We start from the raw sequence: 25129 nt of genomic DNA on the forward strand, positions 1-25129 counted from the left end.
ACAGTTCAAAGATGTGAAGTTAGGTGGATTGACCATAGTATTCAGGGATGTGTAGGTTAGGTGCATTAGTCAGGAATAAATGTAGAGCATTAGGGTGGGGAAATGGGATTGGGTGGGAAACTCTTTGAAGGGCTTGTGTGGACTTATTAGAGTGATGGACCTGTTTCCACAGTGTAGGGGTTATATGATTCTATATTACTCCACACATTTACAATAAAACCCAGTGGTGCCAGCACCATTGTTCCAGGCAACATTCTCCTTCCTATTAAATTGATTCTCACTTTTACTACAATCTGAGATTACTGTCCTCCCTTTCTAGTTTTGGTGCTGCAGGCTTGAGCTGTAGTTTCAGGAGCAGGAGTAGGACCAGCACAATACTGTATAAACTGTTTGGAAGAGTACAGGGCACTTTGTGTCTTGGACATTATAAGATTAATAAAATGTTCTGGAGTGAAGAATGTGACGTCTTTATCTTAGTTATGTTGATGAAAAATCACGTGCTCAGAAATAGTCATAGACAATTAAAACAGAAGATGCTGGACAAACTCAGCAGAGCTTGGTATCAGTGGAGACAGAAACAGAATTACCATGGAGTGCAATATAACCTCTCTTTGGAATCCTAGTCTTGGACAATGCATTACCTGTCAGCCAGACTGTACAACCACGGAATCCACTACGGGTGCCAACTATTTGGCCTCTCTTGTTTCGACTAACGTGATGGGACTGATAAACCACATTGGTGGATTTGTGAATTTCCTGTAAGGGAAAAAAAAGTGTTACATATCAGCAGTTTTCTGACAGGACACTTTACCAGAAATACACCCAGTTTTCCAGAATTACTATATATTAGAAGACTAACAAAGAGAAAATAAATGAAAATTCTATTTGTGCCGAAATAAAGCAAAGGCACAATCATGAGGCACATTCTTTGATGAATGATACTGGAAGAAGAATGATTGAAGACTTCTGTTTGTTTAAACTTGTCCTAGCTGATTAACAAAAACAGGATGCAGTCATTTAGGAGATACCATTCCCATATGTTTACTTACTAAAACTAATCTGCAATCGTAAAACAGGAATGCTGGATGCTTATCAACTTCAGTGTAAAACACATGCAGATCTACAGTCTCCGAATACAAACATAAAGCGTTCACATAAAATCTTAAAAAACATCAAGGGCCGCAGTTAAAGAGTCAACCACATTGCAATGGCTCTGGAGTTCATGAGTTAACAAGACAAAAGTAAAGTCAGCAGATTTCCTTCCCTAAAGGATATGGGTGAACCAGTTTTTTTAAAGAAAAGTTTGACAATGGTGTCATGGTCACCATAAGATTTCTGATCTATTCCAGATACTTTCTTTACATTTAATTTCACCATCTGCATTGGCAGGATTTGAACTCATTCCCCAGTACATTAACTCTGGATTCTGGATTACTAGGTCCAGTGATATTAACACTGCACCATTGCCTCCCGTAAATTAAGCCAAATTGTTGGCACATGTAATGGATTCCATGGTTGCACTGTCTGACTGACAATAAATATGTTGTCAAAGACTAGGGTTCTGAAGAAGTGACATATTGGACTTAAAAGATTAATTCTGGAGACCCGCAATGATGTTAAGAAGCGAGTTCCAGGATTTTGATCCAGTGACAGTAATATACTTCCAAGACAGGATGGCACGTGGCTTTGGGGGAAACATGCAGATGGTGGTGCATCCATGTATCTGCTTGTCTTGTCCTTCTGGATGATAGATGTTACGGGGTTGGAAGGTGCAGTCTAAAGAAGGATTGATGAATTACTTTGTTGCATCTTGTAAATGGCACATTCTGCTGTCACTGTGCATAGGTGGTGAAGTGACTGAATGTTGATGGTGTGGATGAGGTGCAAATCAAGCAGGCTGCATTCTCCTGGATCATGTTGAGCTTTTGGAGCATAGTTGATGCTGCACTCATCCAGACAAATGCAGCATATTCCACCACACTCCTGACTTATGCCTTCTAAAAAGTTGACAGGTTTTGGAGAGACAGGAAATGAGTACCTCACTGCAAAATTCCTATCATTTGACCTGTTTTTGAAGCCACAATATGTATATGACTGGTCCAGTTCAGTTTCTGGTCACAGAATAGAGCCTTACTGCTTGATAGTGGGGGAGATGGACTGTTTCAGTATTTGAGGAGTTGCAAATGGTGCTGAACATTCTCCAGTCATTAGTGAACATTCCCACTTCTGACTTTAAGTTGAGGGAAGGCTATTGATAAAATAACTGAAGCTGGTTGGGCCTAGGACACTACCCTAAGGAACTCTTGCAGTCATATTATCCGACTGAGATGAGTGACCTCCAACAAACCACAACCATCTTCCTTTGTGCCATGTATGACTCCAACCTGTGGAGAGTTTTCCCTCGATTCATAGAACATGGAAAATAGGAGCAGTCGTAGGCCACTTGATCCTTTGAGCTTACAATCCTGGCTAGCCATCCAACTCAGTACTCTGTCTGCACTTTCTCCCCATAACCTTTGATCTGAAGATATAGCCCTAAGAACTATATCTAATTCAGTCATGAAAACATTCAATACATTGGCCTCAACCACTTTTTGTGGTAGTGAATTCCACAGACTCACCACAACATGGGTGAAGACATTTCTCTTAGTCTCCATCTTAAATGGTCTCCCCCTTATCCTTAGAATCTGATCCCTGGTCCTGGAACCCCTGCTCATTGAGAACATTCTTCCTGCATTTACCCTGTTTAAAGTCTCCACTGGTTGGAGTCAAACATGGCACAAAGGAAGAAGGTTGTGGTTTGCTGGACTTCTCATTCGGATAATATGATTGCAAGCGTTCCTTAGGGTAGTGTTCTCGGTTCAACCAGCTTCAGTTATTTTATCAATAGCCTTCCCTCAACTTAAAGTCAGAAGTGGGGATGTTCACTAATCATTAGACAATGTTCAGCATCATTTGCAACTCCAAATACTGAAGCAGTCCACATCCCCAATATCAAGGGTTATGATTCTGTTCTTTCACCAGAAACTGAACTGGACTAGAATTTCATAGGTTACCATGAAGGTTTAGAAGGAGATCTCCACTCTTTCTAAACCTGGTAAATATAGTTATAATAGATTTAGTCTATTGAAACGTCAGTCCTGACATCCCAGCAATCTGTCTGGTAAATCTTTGTTGCACTCCTTCTAATGCCCTTCCTCAGATAAGAGCAAAATTGTATACAATACACCAGATTTGGTCTCACCAAAGTCCTGTACAATCAGGAAGACATTCCTGTTTCTGTACTTGAATCATCTTGCTATGAATACCAACATACCATTTGCTTCCTTCACTACCTACAGCACCTGCATGCTTACTTTCAGCAGCTAATGTACAAGGAGATCCAGGACTCATTGTCCTGCCTCCTTGCCATCCAAACATAATCTGCCTTCCTGCTTTTGCTACCACAGTGGATAACCTCATATTTATTCACATTATATTTCATCCACCATACATCACCCATTCCCATTGACTCCAGTTTTGCTAGACTTCCTGGATGTTGTACGGGGTCAAATGCTGTCTTAAGGTGAAGTGCAGTCACTCTCACCTCTCCTCTGGAGTTCAGCTTTGCTGTCCATGTGTGGACCAAGGCTGAAGTGAGGTGAGGAGCTGAGTGACAATGCCAGAACACAATGTGAATGTCTCTGAGCACTTGCTTTGCAAGTAGCTTTTGATAGCACTGCTGTCGACTCCTTCTATCATGTTGTTGATGATTCAAAGTAGACTTATTGGTTGCTAATTGCTGGTTTGGATTTTTCCAACTTTTCACGCACAAGACATTCTTGGACAATGTTACACATTGTTGGGTACATGCCAATGTTGTAGCTGGACTGGAACAGTTTGGCTCAGGGTGTGACCAGTTCTGCAACTCAGGCCTTTAGTACTATTACCAGAACGCTGTCACAGCCCTTAGCCTTTGCAGTATCCAGTGCCTTCAACCATTTCTTCATATCATTGGAGTGAGTTGAATTGGCTGAAGACTGGTATCTGTGATATGGGGGAACCACTGGAGAAGGTTCAGATGGAACATTCACCTGGTTGACTACACTTCAAAGATAAATTGATTGCTTTTCATCAGTTTTAAATAGAAACCAAAGACAAAGGTAAAACATTTTGGATAAAGAATGATTTTTCAACATACATTGTGGCACCATTCAATCAAGCTTATTTGTTATTCAATAATCCCATCCTGAAGCAACAGGACCTATGGCTAATTATGAGATTCTTTCATAATGAAAAAGGTCTTTCAATAACATCGTATTTCTGCACTAACTCCTCCCTTTTGCATTTGGGCTCTACCACAATGCAATTCTTAAAGCCTTGACTTCAGGCTGCTGCTTTCTTAACCAACTATTAGTGGTGCATATCAAATCAAACTCAAACATGGAATCATTAAATTCTTCTTACAGCATTCCTCTAGTAAATCTCACTTCCCTGTGCTTCTCCCAATATATACTGCAAGAGAACACGGGAGATATTGGTGCAATCACAATCTGTGTGGAACAAGTTGCAAAATATAAAACAATCATGGAGGAGGATATCCATCTGAATTCCTGGGCAGCTTAATGCTGTGTTCACTTGTACAACAAGCTTGTTTTCATGCAAAATTTGCTGTGCATGAAATGATTGTCATATATTTCTATAAAGCAACAGTATGTCAGCTTCAAAAGTAATTCCCTGGTTGTGAATTGGGCTTTTAGAAGCTGTGAAATTTGTTATATAAATATAAGCTTTATTTGGCATGACTACTTAATTTAACAGCTCTCAACTGAATTCTTATATTTCTTATTGTAGCAATCAATAAGTGATGGAATAATACCCATAGGGAGCATTTTGCTCCTTATGTTGAACGATGGAAGTGCTAACAAGATAATGAGTATTGCATTTGTATTGCATCACTGCTTGAGGGGTTTAAAGACTACTATGATTAAAAATAAAGGCAATAAAGAAATTAAAAGGTATTTTTTAAAATAGGTCAGTGGAAGATTTACAATGTATTGAAATTTGTAGTCAGCACTGAATGATGTACTGGGACATTTCATTCTGTATTGTCCGTTATGAGCCTGTCATATGAGTTTTGAATGAGTTAGAGTTTGAGATGTCAGGTTATCTTAACTAATGCAATCGCCTATGAAACGTGCACTGCATGTTATTCCATGAACATAGAGTCATAGAGATGTACAGCACGGAAACAGACCCTTTGGTCCAACCCATCCATGCCGACTAGATATCCCAACCCAATCTAGCCCCACTTGCCAGCATCTGACCCCTAATCCTCCAAACTCTTCCTATTCATATACCCATCCAGATGCTTTTTAAATGTTGCAATTGTACCAGCCTCAACCACTTCCTCTGGCAGCTCATTCCACACACATACCACCCTCTGCATGAAGAAGTTGCCCCTTAGGTCTCTTTTATATCTTTCTTCTCTTACCCTAAACCTATGCCCTCTAGCTCTGGAAGCCCCCACCCCCAGAAAAAGACTTTGTCTATTTATCCTATCCATGCCCCTCATTACTTCATAAACCTCTATATGGTCATCCCTCAGCCTCCGGCGTTCATGGGAAAACAGCCCCAGCCTGTTCAGCCTCTCCTTATAGCTCAAATCCTCCACCCCGGCCACATCCTTGTAAATCTTTTCTGAACCATTTCAAGTTTTGCAACATTGTTCCGATAGATGTTGTCATTAAGAGAAATGGGAGTGGCCTGGAATGGAGGGAACTAGTAAATAGGATACAGTTTGTCAATAATTTTAAGTTACCATAACACAAATTACACAATTTTTAAAGATATAATGCAGAGTTACTTCAGGTCTCCTGCGAAAAATGTGTGATTTAGATATACGCAAAAATTGCTGTCGTTTCTAGTAAACTTATTCACACCCACATACTACCATTGAGTCATCTATCTGTGACTTTATGGTGGTATGTGGGTGTGAAGGAATTTAATTTTCAACTAGGTCAGCCTTATTCAAACCCTGATTTTAAAATCAAGTGTCACAGTGTGTGTCAGAGTGCAGATGACTAAAATCCTCTTGGAAGGTTAATGGGAGTTTGTTTATATGTTGGGGTTTAATGACACCAGCAATCAACTGGTAATTACTGACTCTGCATGCTCACCTTTAGATTTTCTTATTCTGCGCATGTGCAATAAAAAAAATGCAAAATTTTGTTCTAAACAGTCTACTTGACACTTCTTTACATTTATCAATATATTCTTTCATGCAATTCTTTTCATTGTTACGCATTGACAGTTTTTTTTAAACGTGTCTTGGGTGTTAGCAGACATAGTTGAAATATTAAGGCATTAGCCATGTCTGAGCAAATTTGCAAAAATTTAGTTAAAAGCTTCTCTAGTTCAAAGGAGAGCTAACTAAAATCAGATGTAAGAATAGTTTCTCCTAGGATGAGGAGTTTATTCAGAGCTGTTAAGGGAATATGTTAGCTCAGTGTAATCAGTGCAGTTTGTGAAAGCATCTAGACCAGGGATGTTTGGTTAGAAATCAGCATTGAGTATTTGAAGCTGAGAAAGCCTAAAGACTCAGTTGTATGAGCCAAAGAAAAAGACCTCATAGCTCACACTACTGGAACTGAAAAAAAGCAGTTAACTCAACCTACAGGTTTGATAGGGAGGAAAATCTCACTGGCTTTTGATTAATGTAAAACAATGGTATTGGGGGAATGGATTAAATTTTGTTTTGCCAGATGTTGGAACTGTTTTAAATTATGTTAAATATGGATATCTTAGTTTGTTTCCTTTTTCTTTTTCTTTCATTTACATCATAAACGTCTGTTTTGCAGCCTGGCTTCATGCTTATAGCTCAATGAAAGACCACCACATTAAGTTAAGCAAAACAAAACCATTAAGCTATATTTCATTCTAGGATCTGACTTGTCCAGTAGTAACATTAGCTGGGATCATAACTTCATATGAAAGGTCATTTACTCATACCATGCTTGTGACTTCAAGCTTAAGTCTTCACTAGTTTAGGGGCTGGTTTCTCCTTGACTTTCGGAATCTAATCATTGTTACACCATTGACAAACAAATACAAAATGACATTTTTGATTGATTGAATCTAACTACCAAATAAAATGTGGCAAGCCAATACTCTCTGGACACAGGATACAAAACTATCTTAAGTGTCTTGCTTTAGTTAGTTGTAGAAGGTAAGAAAAGACATCTTTCTCTCTAGGATCTCTGCATTCCTCAATTCTTATCTTTTCCATATTCCCTGTTTCTTTTGCCCCACCACTGGCAGCCATGGATTTAACATACTTGGCTAATCCTCAATACCTCATTCTTTTTTTAAGACATGCCTTCAGCTTGCTTGCTAACCAAGCTTTTGACCACCTGACCGAGTATCTCCTTACTTTTTTTTAATTTCAAAAATATACTTTATTCATAAAATAATTTGATGGTCTGTACAGTTGGTCATGCCATACATATGTAAACATGTACATACAGAGATCAAAACTTATCATTTTTATACAGGTCTGTACATTTTTCAATCATATGCCCATATAATTAACTGAGGCGTCAGCAGAGCCCAAATGACTGCATGGGCCCCTGTTCTTCGTTAGGCAGGCAGGCTTTACACAGTGGTCTTTCCCCACCGCGCCTTGGCGGCAGCTGCCCCAAGCTTCAGCGCGTCCCTCAACACGTAGTCCTGCACCATGGAATGTGCCAGTCTGCAACACTCAGTCGGGGTCAACTCCTTCAGCTGGAAGATCAGCAGGTTTCGGACCACCCAGAGAGCGTCCTTCACCGAGTTGATGATCCTCCAGGCACAGTTGATGTTCGTCTCGGTGTGCGTCCTGGGGAACAGACCGTAGAGCACGGAGTCCCGCGTCACGGCGCTGCTCGGGACGAACCTCGACAAACACCACTGCATTCCTCTCCAGACTTCCTCTGCATAGGCACATTCCAGAAGGAGGTGTGTGACAGTCTCGTCCCCCCCGCAGCCGCTTCGAGGGCAGCGTGCGGTGCGGCTGAGAGTCCGGACGTGCATAAAGGATCTCACAGGCAGAGCCCTTCTCACCACCAGCCAAGCCATGTCTTGGTGCTTATTGGAAAGTTCTGGTGATGAGGCATTCTGCCAAATGGCTTTGACAGTCTGCTCAGGGAACCGCTCGATAGGATCCGCCCTCTCCTTTTCCCGAAGGGTCTCAAGGACACTACGTGCTGACCACTTCCTGATGGACTTGTGGTCAAAGGTGTTTCTCTTCATAAATTTCTCCACGAAGGACAGGTGATACGGAACGGTCCAACTACTCGGAGCGTTCCGCGGCAGCGAGGCCAGGCCCATCCTTCGCAACACCGGGGACAGGTAGAACCTCAGTACGTAGTGACACTTGGTGTTTGCGTACCGGGGATCCACGCACAGCTTGATGCAGCCACACACAAAGGTGGCCATCAGGGTGAGGGTGGCATTGGGTGTATTTTTTTCCCCCGTTGCCCAGATCTTTATACACCGAGTATCTCCTTACGTGTCTGATAATACTCATGTTAAGCACTTTGGGGCATTGTTCATGCACTGCAATGGTAGCTATTATTACTTCACCTAATTTCTTAGTCATTGTTAGTGAAGTTTGTGCTAATTAGAGTTTCAGAAATTGTTCTGGTCTGTTTCATTTATGCCTTGTTGTAGCAATCCCTAGCTGCAGACAACATATTGATAGAAAATAGTGCTAAATGAGAGTGAAACGGCAGACTGAAAAGAGGTGAGTGAGTGAGAGCTCAGTTTTCAATGAGCAAAGTGGAGATTGGTATCACTGTGATAATTTCAGAAATCCAAAAAGGTGAAGCTGGGGAACAATGCATTGGTTAAACAAGAAGCACTTCACAGTAGGAACAAAGCGAGGGCATTCATTCAACAGTCTCTGAAAACATAAGACAGTTTTCACAAAGGAACTGTATGAATAGAGGCTGACACTTAAGTCATTTAGAAAGTTTGATCTTACACTGTGCCATTGTTTTACAATCTTGAAGTTTCAGGTCTACAACTGTGCATATTGTTAATTTGAGCATTATAAAATCTAGGTCATAGCTCACTGTAAATTGAGCCCTTTGCATGACAACTGATAGGGTGATAAAATGAAAGCTGTAATAAGTAACAACTGGAACTAGGATATCACACCAATTTCACTCTGGCGAAGATTAAATGGAACTGAATTACCATTTCCATCATTGAAACAATAACTTTTCACATCAGAGTATAATTTCATGAAATTGCTCCTTTTTATAAATTCAGCTCAACAAGTACAACATTCCAAACTGATTAATTTTACATTTGGGAAACATTTTATGTGATTGCACCAACTTTAATGGAACACTAACTCTAAATGAACAACCCAGTCTAATTGTTTCCAAAAGAAGTACTCCTACCAAAGTTTCTGGTGACTAGATATAACAAAGTGGAGACAAAAAAAATTCAAAGCATGTTATGTTTCGGCAGCAAGTAAACAAAAATAATTTTTGCATCTTTTCTATCTACCAGCTATACCATTGGGTTAGAAAGGGAATGGAAATCTCATTTAGAAACTGGTTTACAATATTGTCTCTAGGTTATTTAACCTTCACAATATTCTTGAGCTTAAATGTGTGAATTTTATTAAATATAATGGATGGCTAAACAAATATTCATACTACCTGTGGAACAATGTTAATTCGGAAGAGTCAAAATATCAAATGAATATCAAATGCTAACAACAACGTGCACAGGCTCAATGAGGTTGATAGGATGGGGATAAGATGCACCACAATGGGAAGCTAGAATGTGTGGGGAGTGAAAGAGGGGCACTGGAATGTTAAAGAAAGAGAGATTTTGAATCAGTTCATCAATATTTCGCACCAAATGGTAAGACAGTGTATTGTGACAGCATTGAAAGGATATTTCAGAGGACATGGACACAGCCAGAAGCTCAGTCTTTGATGTGGGCCAGAAGGAATGGAGATGCAGAAGTGATTGAGAATTGAGTAAGTGAGTAATTTGGGCTGGGATGCTCAGCTGGAAATGATTACCAAGGTGGGGCATGCTTTGGAAGCAATTTTAGGATGAAGACAGAATTCCAGATTTGCTCGAAACTACAGGACTAGCAAACATGGTGGGAATGCATGGTGTCAGTTCAGAGGTTCAAAAGCCAGTTCAACACAACTTGAGTCTGTTAGTTGGACTGCACTTTCTGGTGTATGCCAGTGGGCTAAGATATCCATGTGTAGTATGGTCTGTGTCTGAGCACTAGTGTGCCATAAAGGACACAGTTGAAGAACTACTCCACGTGTCCCCTGTGTTGCAGGTCAATTAACTCTCTCTTTTATGAGTGTTAGCAGTCACCTTGTTAACTAACCAAACAAAAGGAGACAGGACAGCAAAGGGACTGTCACCCTGAATGCTGGGATTCAGTAGAACAACAGAATCTCAACTCACCTGCAAAACTCAATCTTGAAAATGTTCAACTACCAATGTCAATTCTATTAGTAATCTTTATTGCAGCTGTTAAAATATTCAATTACCTACTCTTCATGAACTATTCAGAGACTGATTTGTATATTTTCTTTAACCATTGTTGTTTTGGAGTCACCACCAATTTCAAATCTGAGTGTTGCACATTAATTCTTCTTATGTTTAATAACTAATAACCTCACTCTTTGTTAATGCAAGAAAATATATTGAATTATCCCCTTTTAAAGCATAAGTTCATTTGGGTCTGAGAGAACACAATCCACATGGGAGGGCCCTATTTTAAAATTAATGTTTTTGCAACAAAGCGAGTGGTTGGGTGAATGAAGGGCAATCAGTTTGTTCCTCCTCACCTGACAGGTCAATGATTCAGGGTATCCTGTCTGGACCTGGAACAATTTGGGGAACTTTGTCCAGGGACTGGACATGACAAATTGAGAGCTTGTCTGGGATTCCAGAAGAAAAAGCAGTCAGATTTCCTGAGGATTCTGTACAGAGTTGAAATTTCAGGTCAGGTTTCGATACATTGCTGAGTTTATGCACCATCAAGCAAGCTGCATGGAGGCTGATAGAGTCAGGAGCACAGTTCATTGCTGAGTACTGACAGGGTGACTTTCATTGAGCTGATATTGAACTTTTGGAAGATTTGCTTCATTCAAGATGACTCAGGCAATAAAGTAGCAAACTGAATGTTCTCCATACGCTCAAATATCTAACGCATAAACTTGAGACCAGGGAGATGCCTGCTGTACTGAGGCAGCAATAGCTGGAGGGCTTTTAGGATACATGGTAGTAAAATGAGGAAAGACAATGGCCTTTCACCAGACTATTAATTCAGAGACCCAGGTAATGTTCTGAGGACCCAGGTATGAATTCTGCAGCGGCAGATGGTGGAATTTGAATTCAATAAAAATCTGGATTTAACAGTCCAGCGACAACCATTGTCGATTGTTGGGAAAACCCATCTGGTTCATGAATGTCCTTTAGGGAATGAAGCTGCCATCCTTACCTGGTCTGACTTACATGTGACTCCAGACCCATAGCAATGTGGTTGACTCTCAACTGCTCTCTGGGTAATTAGGGATGGGCAATAAATGCTGGCCTGGCCAGTGATGCCTTCACATCCCATGAATGAAAGAAAATAGTATTTCAGCAGACTAACATGGGGTCGTGGTTCATGAAATGCTGCTGAGTTCTCTTTCAGGGAAAGCAAAAGAAAATGGATGGATACAGTAATGGCAAAAGTTGATCAAGTTGATAAAGCATAGTTGCAAAATTAGTAGTTTCCAAGTCTGCATACTAGTTCTATTCTAATGTGAAAATGTGGTGGAGAGTTGCTAGTGTGAAACAAGCCAACATATTCAACCCCCAGCTGGGAACCCATTGAATCCCCACTGCTAATTGTGAAGTTGTATTATTTTTCTGGTATTAACCACCTGTATGTGAGATTGCATTGAACATCACCCTGACATACAGACCGAAAATCCTTTCTTTCTGTCTTCAGCAAGGGCCCTTTAGAAGCGACTTAACCTGAACCTGTTTTGGTTGAGTTTCAATCCACATGGCAAACTGACTCCTCACCTCAATCAAAGTTGGCAAGCAATCCCAGAAAAATGATGAAGATGGCTGATTTGGAAATACAGTCACTTCTGCTATAATGTATGTTTCTTCAACGCAAATTGGCTTTAATGTGATTGAAGAATTTAGACCGTTATTTGTAGAACGCGAACTTTCCTTACCTGTACTGGCGATAATGCAGTTCTGGCCCCATTAGTTTAAATGGTACGGCTACTGCGTGATTTTGTTATAACGTGTGATCGCACAAAAACAGACCTACTGCGTTATATCAGAACTGACTGTATTCACCTTGCTGCAATAGTGGATACTGTTGAGAGCTAGACCAAGGCAGGTTAAGTGGAGATCAGTCAAGTTGTACCAGATATGCTCCATGGAGACATATATGCCAATTACTTTTATTGAACTCACCTTGCAGGAAGCCAACAGGTCAGGTTGAGCAGCAATTTTACATGTTCTAGTCATGAGTTTTAATTTGGTTCACAGATCTCAAAACTCCATCACAGTGATGACTTGTTCCTCCTATTTAACACTGTGTTCTCACCCAATTAGCCCTTCAATAAAACATAACTAGTACCTCCTCCCCTTCAATCGGACTCAGACATTCCTGCCTTTGGGATTATAACAAGGTACATCTCAAACAGCCTCACAACAGCTACTATTCCACTCAAACCTCACTGCACCAAGATGAACAGTTCAATTTCCTATATGAGCAACCTTCAAGACCTTTATAAAGCAGAAAAAGGAAATGTTGCATCCCTCAGCACTAATCTCCTTAGATTTAATAGGCATACATTTAGTACAAAAGCATAGTCCATATATCAAGAGCATTTGTTATTAGTCTGTACTAAAGATTACATTTATGCTTATTTACTTTGTTATGGCTGAAAAATTAATTTGCGATATTTTCCGAGTTATTTATAACTGGAACCTAACTCATGGACAAAGTCTTTCTGATTTTACTTTTATCAATGAGCCTGTTGCAAAATATCAATTAAACCTTTTTTCTGAGGGTAGCAGTGTTTTATCGGCCAGAATTCAAGATGATTTGGACAATCTAGGCCCTTTACATTTGAAAACCTCAGAGATGGTTGAGTCACAGAATCAGCTTCCCTTGTGGGAAAATTATAAAGCAAGTCTTTCAGGAAAAGCAACCAGCATAAAATGCCAGTGAAGGACTTAATAAAAAACACCCATTGCAAAAACAAAGTTAAATGTGCAGGCATTTCCCTCTTTACAGAGTTAGCCAGAATTGCAGTCATTACTTCACTGACAGTCCTTGTTGACCTAGTCTGCTGATCTCATTTTAAACAGTTTGACACTTTGGTGTGCCAGGTGTCTGAAACACTAACGCAGTGTTTGAAAGTTTTTTTTTAAGAAGAAAAACTGGTGCTAATGCTTTCAGCTCTGAGTGTTATCCAATACTCTGCAATACTGAATACTTGCACTGTTCACACGACATGGTCATCAGATTCTGAAATCTCACTTTTCTCAAGTGCTGTTCAGTTTTGTTGTTAAGGTTAAAAAGAAAACCAAAGGCTGGCACAATGGCCAATGACTACAATACAGTCTACAATGGTCTGCTGCACCCAGTTCCTATCTACTATACTGGAGTGGCAGTCAGATGCTGTCTGCGTTATAGCACCCAATGCAGCTGGGTTCTGTCATGGAAAGGAGAGCTTCCTCCTTCACAATGTCCTTATGTTGCTGCTCCTCCTCAGAGGACTGCTCCCATTCCCCTGGTTCCTTCAGCATCTATCGCCATCATCATGTTACCTGCTCCAATTGTGCAGAGCACCCCACCCCATGATGCTGAGGCACATTCTGTCCAGACTATCCTGGTGCCCCCCCCCCCCCAGTCCTGTCCAAGCAGTGGGACGCCATCTTCAGTAGCTCCATTGTCTACTCCACACGGCCCTGATCAGGGCACGGGCAGCATTGTGACCGTGTCTGCATCAGCCTGGGGGGTGCTCAATGGTGTCATGGGCCATGGGCACAGTGGGTATCCCTTACTCCCAGTAACCAGCTTCGTAAGGCCCCAAGACTCCCTCAAACACACCAGGTACACAAGTGTGCTCCAGAATGTAGGGGTGGTGACAGCTGCCAGGATAGCAGGTTACACACCTTCAAGAATGGTAACATAGAATCATAACAGTGTGGACACTGGCCATTTGGCCCATTTTGTGTACACCTGTCTTCTAAAGAAAATCCCATCCAGACCCAGCCCTGTGTTTCCCATGGCCAATCGAACTAACCTGTACATCTTTGGACTGTGAGAGGAAACCCACACAGACAGGGGGAAGAATGTGCAAACTGCACATTTCTTTTTTATTTCAAAAATATACTTTATTCATAAAATATTTTGATGATCTGTACAATTGGTCATGCCATACATATGTAAACATTCTATTTCTTTGCATATAGAGACAGAGTAATCATTCATATATACAGGTCTGTACAATTACTATTCACATATTTAGCAGGGGGGTCAGCAGAGCCCCCTTACTGCGTCAGCCCCCTATGCTTAGGCAGGCATTACACAGTGGTCTTTCCCCACCACGCCTTGGCGGCAGCTGCCCCAAGCTTCACCGTGTCCCTCAACACGTAGTCCTGGACCTTGGAATGTGCCAGTCACCCAAGGCTGGAATTGAACCCAGGTCCCTGGTGCTGTGAGGTAGCAGTGCTAAGCATTAAGCCACTGTGCCACCCACTTCTTTGGATAATCTGCACTTGTAACTCAATCCCAAAGCATTTCATCTTTTAGGAAAAAAGACCCTGATGTGTCCCTTTTTAGACCCAAAACAGATGGTGACATTTTCTTGACTTCAAATCTATTTTGTATTACACTTAGTGATGCAGCTCAACCTTTCAATGTAAATTTATGCAAAAGTAAAATGATGATTCAAATCAATGGGGAAAGATTACAGAGCTAAAGTGCAAATTCAGTTTCCTTCACTGTTATATGCTGTCATAACCTGCTTGGTATTTCCAGTACTGTGTGCGTTTTAACTTCAGATTTAAAGCATCTACAATATTCTACAATTCAACCAAAACCTGCTGGCTGCTTTGGCAATAAAAAAAACTCAGGCTCTGACCTAGAGGAAAACTCCAATTCAGGGGGGCATCCAGTACAGCTTAGAGTCCCTACTGTATGGAAACAGGCCCCTCAGCCCAACAAGTCCACACCGACCCTCCAATGAGCAACCCACCCAGACCCACACCCCATCTAACACTATGGTTAGTATAACCATACTATGGGCAATTTAGCACAGCCAATTTACCTGGCCTGTACATCTTTGGATGTGGGAGGAAACCCACACAGACACAGGGAGAATGTGCAAACTCCACACAGACAGTCACCCAAGGAGGGAATCAAACCCAGGTCCCTGGGGCTGTGAGGTAGCAGTGCTAACCACCAAGCCATTGGGCCACCCTTGATTGATCCTCAGAATGAAATAAAGGCATGTTAAGAATCAAACTTTATGCAGACCACATTTCTGAACCAGATTAGAATGCAATCCTCGGCTGTGGGGTGGAGTAGGGGATCTATATAATCAGAGGGTTAAAGCTTTGCTTAAGATCCTTTCAGACAGCTGAGCTTTGGGAAACACTTATGAATTCATTAGCATGTTATGAATACTCATTAAGACCCAGCCCACTGGAAACATGTTCATCTTGTTAGCTAAAAATGGGAAACATGCAGATTCACAAACCTGACTATACATACGAGGCATGTACATAGATTGCTTCCTTCAAGCTCTGTTCAGTACAAACTCCTTCCATTTCTTGATTCCTTCAGAATCAAGTTGTGAAGACTCTACACACCAATCAGCTGATATTAAGTCTCAGCCATACACATTCTTGCTTGTTGTAGTTAAATGCTTAAGGATAAGAGGTAAAGCCTGACCATGAAAGCCAGCCACACGAACTAGCACCAGAAAACGCGACCAGAGCAAGTAGGTGGGGCTCAAATGAAGAAAGAGTCTGAAATGAAAAAGATGCTCCCTAGGAAAGGAGTTTTAGGAGAATAGCTTCACAGAAAGGGGTAGCTGAATGGAATGGCACAGGAGGAAATGGAACTTAAAGGGTGTTGTGGGGATATTGGAAGGAAGATGGGAACAAACTGGGATGCACAGGAGAGAATCAAAAAGTGATGAGGTAAGGGAGACAGGAAGGGTAGGAAGGGCACATTAAGGATGGGGAACACAACAGAGGAATTAGGCATGCTGGGGAATAAGTGAATTGAATAAGTGGTAGTGTAAGGCTAAGGGGAGAATCTGGGAGGGAGTGGGCTGAGAGAGAAGAGTAGGAACACCAGGGGAGATAGTGAAAGGCTTGTCAGTCATGGGAGACGGAAGAAGGACAGAGGGGACTCCAGAGGGAAGGAGAAAGCTTACCTACATTTATGAGGGGAACACTACATTGCACAGGGGAGGGCAGAGGGAGAATGACTCAAAGGAAAAGTTCACACCCAGCATTTTCTCTAAAACAGCTCACAAAAGGAGGCCTCACAGAGAACGCACAGTTCAAATGGCAGGGATCCATTTGGATATGGTGCAACAGAGCACTAATGCACCAAACTAAGGGAATTGAAACAAACTGAAAAATACTATTGCACAGCTCTGGGTTAAGAGCTTAGTAGTGAAGATAAGCACTCACCACAAAAATAACATGAATAAGCTTTTCCAACTCCAAACACTGATATCCCCACCATGCTCTAGGACTTTTTTAACTGGAAGTAATAGGCCACCTAAGAATCTCCAGCTGTGGTGATGGTGCCTGGCTTGGCCATTCCATAGGAACATTTCCTTGACCTCAGGTGTTGCGGACTGGCACATTCCAAGGTCCAGGACTATGTGCTGAGGAACACACTAAAGCTTGGGGCAGCTTCCCTCCAAGCACAAGGGGAAAAGACCGTTGTTTAAGGTCTTTCTGCTGAAGGGTCTGAGCAGTTATCAGACCCCCTCTTTGTCTCAATGTAAGCAAATAGTATCCTGCATAAGTGGGCAATGATAGTTTTGCAACCATCAAATTTCATTGTTTATTTTTTCTTTATATGCCAAAGACTGTGTACAGAACTGCTTTAGTACATAAAGATTATTCATAACAAATTAAGTATATTTTGCAATTTAAAAAAATGCAGGAACTTTCCCAGACCCATGTATCTGAAAGTTAAGGACATGGGGATGAAACTATTATGCAGCCTGCAGATTCCAGGGTTGAAGGTCTGTATCACAGGGGATAATGCAGGCCACTGAGAACTGGATCAAGCTAATGGAAAGCAATGCAAAGATCGTGGCCAGGAACAGAATGAGGAAAAGGATAACCACTCATGGGACATAGAGAATCCACCTCTCCATGTAGAGGGATTTGTAGGGCAGACTTTCATCCAACACATGGGCTGCCTGATGAAGGCACAGAGGTCAGACTGGTATCTCAAATGGAAAATGCTGCAACTTCATCAGCTTTACTTCGATTAAAGGAGGAGGAAGAGGCAGCTGAACAATGTCAACAGAACCAGAAACACTAGACTTGGGGCTAAAGCTGCGAATGAGGCTTAATTCAGAAGTCTTCAGAGCGATGGGTCCCAGTCACCTGTAAATGAGGGAAGGGCAGTGCTGGAGGTGGCATTGCAAGATGAGGGTAGCTGTCATCTACATGTGCCACCTTCGGCAGGTAGATCTGGAGCTGCTTGGGTTGGGAGGCAGCACTATCACGCTGAGGATTACGGTGGTTATGAACGTTCTTGCTATGGGCTCCTTTCAAATCTCAAGTGGAGTCACCTATAGCATCTCCCAATTGTCAAGCCTCAAATGCATTCATGAGTTAATTGATACCATTCACAGGAAAGCGACAGTTTGTCCAGTTCGCCTCAGACCCAGACAGCCAGAGATGTGGGAATAGCACCCATCGCTGGCTCTTCAAAAAATTATTGTTAACACCATCTCCAGGGCTGGCTTGTGGATGACAAGGGCACTTCCGCAAGATGTAACGATCCCAGTGTCCAGCCCTCAGACTGATACTGAACAGTGCTACAATGCTAACCATACACCTACAATGACCATCAGTGGACAGGTGACTGGTCTGCTGAAGATGTGCTTCTGTTTTCTGGACTTCTCAGGAGGGGTACTCCAGTACATACTGACTATGGTGTCCAGAATGGTGGTTGTTTGCTGTGACCCGCACAACCTCACTCAACAATGGGCCATAACTTGAAAGAGAGGGAAACGGACCAGCCAGGGAGGAAGGCGAATCTGAGGAAGAGGTTAAAGGAGCCACCGCTGATGATGAAGACAATCGTCAAGTCACAGCAATAGTGAGATGAGGCAGAAAGTCCTGAGAGAATTTCAGAGCAGTGAGATGTTAGGGCGAACACCTTTGCATTAAGGAGTGTGCCCAATTAGCAATCTAGAACATATAGAACAGCACAGCATAGGAACAGGTCCTTCAGCCCACAATGTCTGCTGACCGTGATCTAGTCAAAGCTAATCCCATTTGCCTGCATTTCATAGAATGGAATCCCTACAGTATGGAACAGGCCCAACAAGTCCACACCCTCTGAAGAGTAACCAACCAGACCTATTCCCCAAACCTATTAATCTACATTTACCCCTAACTAATGGGCCTCACTGAACACTATGGGCAACTTAGCATGGCTAATTCACCTAACCTGCACATCTTTGGATTGTGGGAGGAAACCCACGCAGACACAGGGAGAATGTGCAAACTCCACACAGACAGGCGCCTGAGGCTGGAATCGAACCTGGGTCACTGGTGCTGTGAGGCAGCAGTGCTTACCACTGAGCCACTGCTATGGTCTTTATCCCTCAATTCTCTGCCTGTTCGTGCGTCTATCTAAATTCTTCTTAAAATATAAATTAATAATTATGCAGAGCTGTGCCTACCCTGAAGGGAATGCTTGACTTATGCCTTAAAATCATTTTGTTTTTGCATATATTGGACACGAATTTGTTGCCTTTGAATTTTCTGTTCAGTTTCTTGGACGGTACATCAGTGTGGAGTGATGCAGGATCACGTGGGAGTCAAATCTTGACTTGCAAGGGGGCATATGCCTGTCACTGAGATACCAAGGGACTAAACTATGTTGAAAATGTGTTGCTGGAAAAGCGCAGCAGGTCAGGCAGCATCCAGGGAACAGGAGAATCGACGTTTCGGGCATAAGCCCTTCTTCAAGAATGACTATGTTGACTGACTTCCAGAATCCACCCACTAAGCGTAACATCCAGTAGCTTTCCAGAGGTTGTGTTCCTCCGAGAACAGAAGTCACACGACACCAGGTTACAGTCCAAACAGGTTTATTTGAAATCACAAGATTTCGAAGCGCTGCCCCTTCATCAGGTGAAATGACGAAAAGAATACAGGCAGAGAATTTATAGGCAGAGACATCAAAAGATCATACAAATGGTCTGAGTGGAGTGTTGAATAACATTCAACAGTGATCTTAGGTTCATCTCATGCTACATGTAATCCCACTATACCGTTCTGTATTTGTAAAATTTTCCTTATTGTCCTGTTTTAACACCATCACTTTGATAACTTGTTATGATCTCTCTACCTTACCTAGTTTATACAGTTTTGGATTACTTGTTGCTTTGGTTAGACCCTCGGCATATACCTACCATGTTATTCCAGCAGTTTGATTTGTCTCTGATTAATATTTTGTAATTTTTCTCTCTGCCTCAATTAATGGAATTATAGATTATCGCCTTCACTTAGTATTCACCGTCTGACAGTTTACTCACACCGCCTGACACTTTTGATCACCTGCAGAGACTTATTATTGACATGCCATTCACACCATCTGTGTGACCTTTGGATCTCTCTGCCAATAAATTCTGTGCTTGTGTGATTTTCTTTACTTCACCTGACAAAATGGGCAGCGCTCAGAAAGCTTGTGATTTCAAATAAACCTGTTGGGACTATAACCTGGTGTTATGTGACTTCTGACCTTGTCTACCCCAGTCCATCACCGGCACCTCCACATCATTCCTCCAAGAGTACGGCAGTGAATGTGATGCTCAGAGCTCTTTACAATGCTGCACATGATTTGCAATGTGAGCATGTGCGATGGTCAATACCCCATTAGGGTATGTATGATTATTTAATGATTCATGATTATTATAAATAATCGCATAAATAGATCATCACTGGCAAGAATGGAGCTGCTAAGTAACCAAAAATGAGACTCTTGCTTTAATGTAAAGTTGCCACGGAGTGCTGTGGAGGCTAAGACATTAAATGTCTTCAAGGCAGAGATTGATAAATTCTTGATCTCGCAAGGAATTAAGGGTTAGGGGGAGAGTGCAGGTGAGTGGAGTTGAAATGCTCAACAGCCATGATTAAATGGCAGAGTGATCTTGATGGGCCAAATGGCCTTACTTCCACTCTTATGTCTTGTAATCATAAGCCTTAAACATATTGCATGAGCACAGGGCTGTTATACAAATTGCTACAAGCATGTAAAGTATAATGTTGATACTCACACATCCAAATTAACTTCAAGGCTGTTTCTTGCCCTCTGGCTCTGACTTAGTGCCACTTCAGTAGCCCCAGCTGAGCTTGAGGAAGCTTCCAGGCTGCTTTGCCAACTTGGCTCAGACAACTTGGCAGGCACACCATAGGGGCACACGTCCCAGAGGGTATCTCCTGGTGCAACTACCTCGGCCTGAGTTGATAGAGGTATTTGGGTTCCAGGTAGAGGGGAAATGGTGCAGCATTTCCTCCTCAATTTAGGCTCGCAATAGCACCCTCCTATTCCTCTAGAGGTGGAAAAAGTCCGTTGCACCACCTGACTGTCCCTTGTGTAGTCAGTGAATGAAACCATCTGTGGCTTGAGAATGGAGTGTACATACCCAGCACACAATGATCATTCTGCTGCACCAGGCCGTCCAAGATGGCTGCCAACTCTCGGGTGTCATCAGACAGAGCATGGGCAGACCCCTCTGCCTTCTGCTCCACATGACTCCTGGCAGCTCTGCCAGACCTCCACTTGCTTGTCCGGGCATCTCCATCGGCTCCAAAAGCTCATCCTCTGTAATGGACTTGGCAGGAGCCTATTCTTCAGCAGAGTGTCAGAGGCCTCAGTCTCTTCCTCCTATAGCTGTGTGTCACATCAGTACTGTGCCCACCAGAAGGTGACCCTGAGCCTAGTCTAGATAAATCACTATGTAAGTATCTCTATGCTGGTGGAAGGTGCGGAGACGATCTTGGCAGTGTGACCTTTGAGGCTGTTCCCTCTCAGAGGGGCTGATAAAGATGTACCTCAGGGCTGGGCCCTTCTTCTTTTGGTTCTGGTCCAGTAGTTGGATCCAGAGGCTGTGTAGAGAAAGATCAAGATCTGTTATAGTCACAATCTGTCACCCTTATCCCCGACACATGGTTTTATTGAGATGCTGCTGCATGATGTACAGCAAATGGAAGCTTCCTCACTAGAAGGCTGATGGTATCCAATCTCCTATTAACACACTCCCCTTGTTTGATTGTTTTCTTCCCTAAGGGATCGGGAGCCTAATGTCAGGCATGCCATCTTCCCCTCTTGGTGCAGTCCATGTGTGTGCTCTTCTGCAGAAAGAGACACGTGTTAAGAGACTTTAGCATGAACACTTCCCTTGCATTCCAGGGCACAGGGAGTGATGTCAATCCCCAGAACTATGACTGTTGTGTGCTTTTGTACTAAAATTAATGTGGAATGGGGATGACAGGAGTTAATGCATTCTGCATGGTAGGTGATTCAGTGTCATCAAAGAGCTGGAGCTGATGTAAATCTACAAAGTACGGAATGAAATATGTGCGTATGCCTGAGAACACTGTGAGGTGTTCAACCTGAAGACACCTCTCGTGGTCGAGCTTTTGTGCCAGCTCTTGGTGCGAAGCGAGAAGATGGGTATGTTGTAGTTGTGGTGGAAGGTGGTGACGACATGTGAGCTGCTGAGTGTTGGAGCTCCCTTTATGTTTTAAGGACGAATCCCGGCAGAGGCAAATGGGACCGGTTTAGTTTGGTTTGGGAAACTTGGTCGGTGTGGACAAGTTGTGCCACGAGGTCATATAGCAGCTGTACAAGACTCTGGTGTGGCCACAGTTGGAGTATTGCGTACATTTCTGGTCGCCGCATATGGATATGGAAGGATATGGAAACTTTGGAAAGGGTGCAGAGGAGATTTAGCTGGATTTTGCCTGGTATGGAGGGCAGGTCTTATGAGGAAAGGCTGAGGGACTTGAGGCTGTTTTCATTAGAGAGGAGGTTAAGAGGTGATTTAATCGAGGCATACAAGACGATCAGAGGATTAGTTAAGATGGACAGTGAGACCCTTTTTCCTTGGATCGTGATGGCTAGCATGAGGGGACATAGCTTTAAATTCAGGGTGATAGATATCGGACAGATGTCAGGCGTACGTTCTTTACTCAGAGATTAGTAAGGGCTTGCAATGCCCTGCCTGCAACAGCAGTAGACGCACCAACACTAAGGGCATTTAAATGATCATTGGATAGTTTTATGGATGATAATGAAATAATGTAGGTTAGATGGGCTTTAGATTGTTGCACCGACCTGTGAAACTATCGAGGACCGAAGGGCCTGTCTTGCACTGTAATGTACTATGTTCTGTGTTTGTTTCCATGCTGTATGACTATGTGTGAGAGACATTTCCACTGTTGTGTGAGTAATGGTACAAAGGTAGCTGCCATGAAGTGACAGATAGCTGCAGGAGGTGTCTGGCACCTAAACCACTGTTGAAATAGTCCTGTCCATTAGCAAGCTTGTAATGCTAACTCAAACTCATAGGGACATGAAGCGGTGAGTAGACAGTGGCACACACCCTGGCAGAGAACAGCAGATCATTCACCATCTGGCAGCATTGGTTCTCTGGAACTATCTACAGGCGCTGACCTATTCATCAACCACTGTCCAGGCTTTCTTTCTCATTCAGGTTGGTCTCCTGTTACTATCCTGGGGGGGAAGAAACATTTCCCTTCTCTTCTGGACAGCCTTCAAGAGAACCTCACAGGAGGCATTGCTAAATCTTGCTGTTTGTTGTTTGTTTGACATACAGTGGGGTGGTTGACAGAGTCTGAATGATGCTCCAGGGTTGCAGAGGATAAAATGCTGTCTGGGTGCCTTTGGGATACAAAGTCTGGAAGGTGAAGGTCCCGATAGATGGCAGAATTTCCTGCCTTCCCATAAAATTAGTCATTTTACCCACACATGATTATTCCAAGAAGGATATTAGTACTTGAGAATATCCAACTGATCCTGAAGAAGTACGTCCACTTAAGTCTCAAAATAACAAGGTTCCTCCCAATGTGTAGTACAAGCCTTTTGTGTGAAAACTCTACAACGCCTGAATGTTCAAATGAAAATAATGTTGTAATCTTCATGAATGTTCCGATTGCTAAGTATTGGAAGGTCCCCCATAACTGTAATTTCTTGAACAATTGTGAAAGCTTTGTAACATGACCTGTCTTTTAATTAACGTGCTTGCCCAATATTTCTAGCCAACTAAAACTGCCACTCGCTATTTTCTGCAGCTTATCTGAATTCTTTTTGTCCTTAACCAATGTCTATGCTTGCATTATCTGCTGCTATATCTGTAAGCAGGCTTGGATCAAAACAGTTTAAGAAATTCAACAGTCCATATCCCTCAACAGTTGAAAAGTAAAATAATTTCAGTCATACTCCATTGCTTGAAATCTTTTTATTATTTATACACAGGGTGAGAGCATCACTGGCTAGGCCAAGGTTTATTCTTTATCCCTAATTCCCCAGGGGGGGGTTTAAGAGTCAACCACATTACTGTGGGTCTGAAGTCACATGTAGACCAGACCAGGTAAGGAAGGCAGCTTCCTGCCTGAAAAACATTAGTGAACCAGATGGCTTTTTCCAAACTAAAGCACCCTATTGACAATTGTTTCACAGTCATCATCACTCTCTTAATTCCAAATATTTATTGAATTTTAATTCCACCATCAGCTTTTGCAGAATTTGAAGCTGGGTACCCAGAACATTACCTGGGTCACTAGATTAACAGTCTTGCGATAATACCATGAGAGCTATCACCTGCCTTACTGATCAAAGGGACACAAAAGAAGGCTGACATTCCAGTCCAGGGTGAAGGCAGTATCACACTGTTGGATATGCTGTCCTGAACTGAAGTCCTATTTGTGTGATCAGGTGGAGGAAAAAAAATCCCATGGCAACGTTTGAAAAAGAACAGGGGTGATCTGGCCAATCTTTAGCTCTGAACAAATGTCATTAAGAACACATTGTACCATGTCATTCATAAACATCTCATCACATTTGTGGAAACATACTGTGTGCACTATAGTGGCCCAATTTTATCAACCAAACTTTGGATGCACTTCTCCTTTTGCTTAATTCAAACAATATAAAGGTCTTTCCCATTCATTCGGCTGTGCAACAGAAGAATGACATTGCACTTTTAAATACGAGAATATTTTTAAGGTTTTTGATCCATTTAGATTACATCACTCCATTTCCCTTTAGCCTTAGCATAATTACCTAGTGTATATTTTCTAGCTTTGTTATCACCATTTAAAATGGTTAATTTACAGTTGCCTAGTTATCTCTGTATTGATTAATCTTTGAACCTCTCTACTTTATATCTAGCATGTTAATTATTTACCAATGTTGTGTGGTTGCACCCATGGGATTTCCAAATGAATAGAACAGAATTCTGAATGTGTATGTGGTGTAATACATGACAGACGTCATTCCACTATACATGGAGGATTCTTAATTCATTCATAATGTGAAGTGAAGTTGCAAATTCATTAAATTCTTGGATACTGCATTCAAAATGGCAACATGGTTATCTTTGATTATTCAGCTTGTGACAATGCTGCTCCTTGAACAAGGTTATGTTGTCCTTGTTTTTTTTCTGGAGGGATAGTAAAGCCAGAAGTTCCGATATGTATGGATTTATCTACGTGAAGATGATTAAGTGTTTTTTTTTAAAAGCATTTGTACAATGAAAGGGGAGTGGCCAGTTCACCTAGTTCATGGTTGGTTTGGTTTGGT

General features: G+C 42.1%; 1 protein-coding gene across 2 annotated transcripts in view; it reads right to left on the reverse strand.

The window, feature by feature from the left end:
* Positions 1-25129, reverse strand: part of papss2b (3'-phosphoadenosine 5'-phosphosulfate synthase 2b) — a 73863-nt gene that overhangs the window by 41585 nt on the left and 7149 nt on the right. For both annotated transcript variants that reach the window (XR_015760953.1, XM_043712392.2), the window contains exon 2: positions 642-756. Coding sequence is in view for 1 of the 2 variants with exons in the window: in XM_043712392.2 (XP_043568327.1) it covers positions 642-756 (115 nt within the window). In the remaining variant the exon portion in view is untranslated. The remainder of the gene's footprint in view (positions 1-641; positions 757-25129) is intronic.

This window comes from Chiloscyllium plagiosum, unplaced genomic scaffold (assembly GCF_037043375.1).
Source record: "Chiloscyllium plagiosum isolate Xiang-an unplaced genomic scaffold, Cpla_swu_hap1 HiC_scaffold_22, whole genome shotgun sequence".
NCBI lineage: Eukaryota > Metazoa > Chordata > Chondrichthyes > Orectolobiformes > Hemiscylliidae > Chiloscyllium > Chiloscyllium plagiosum.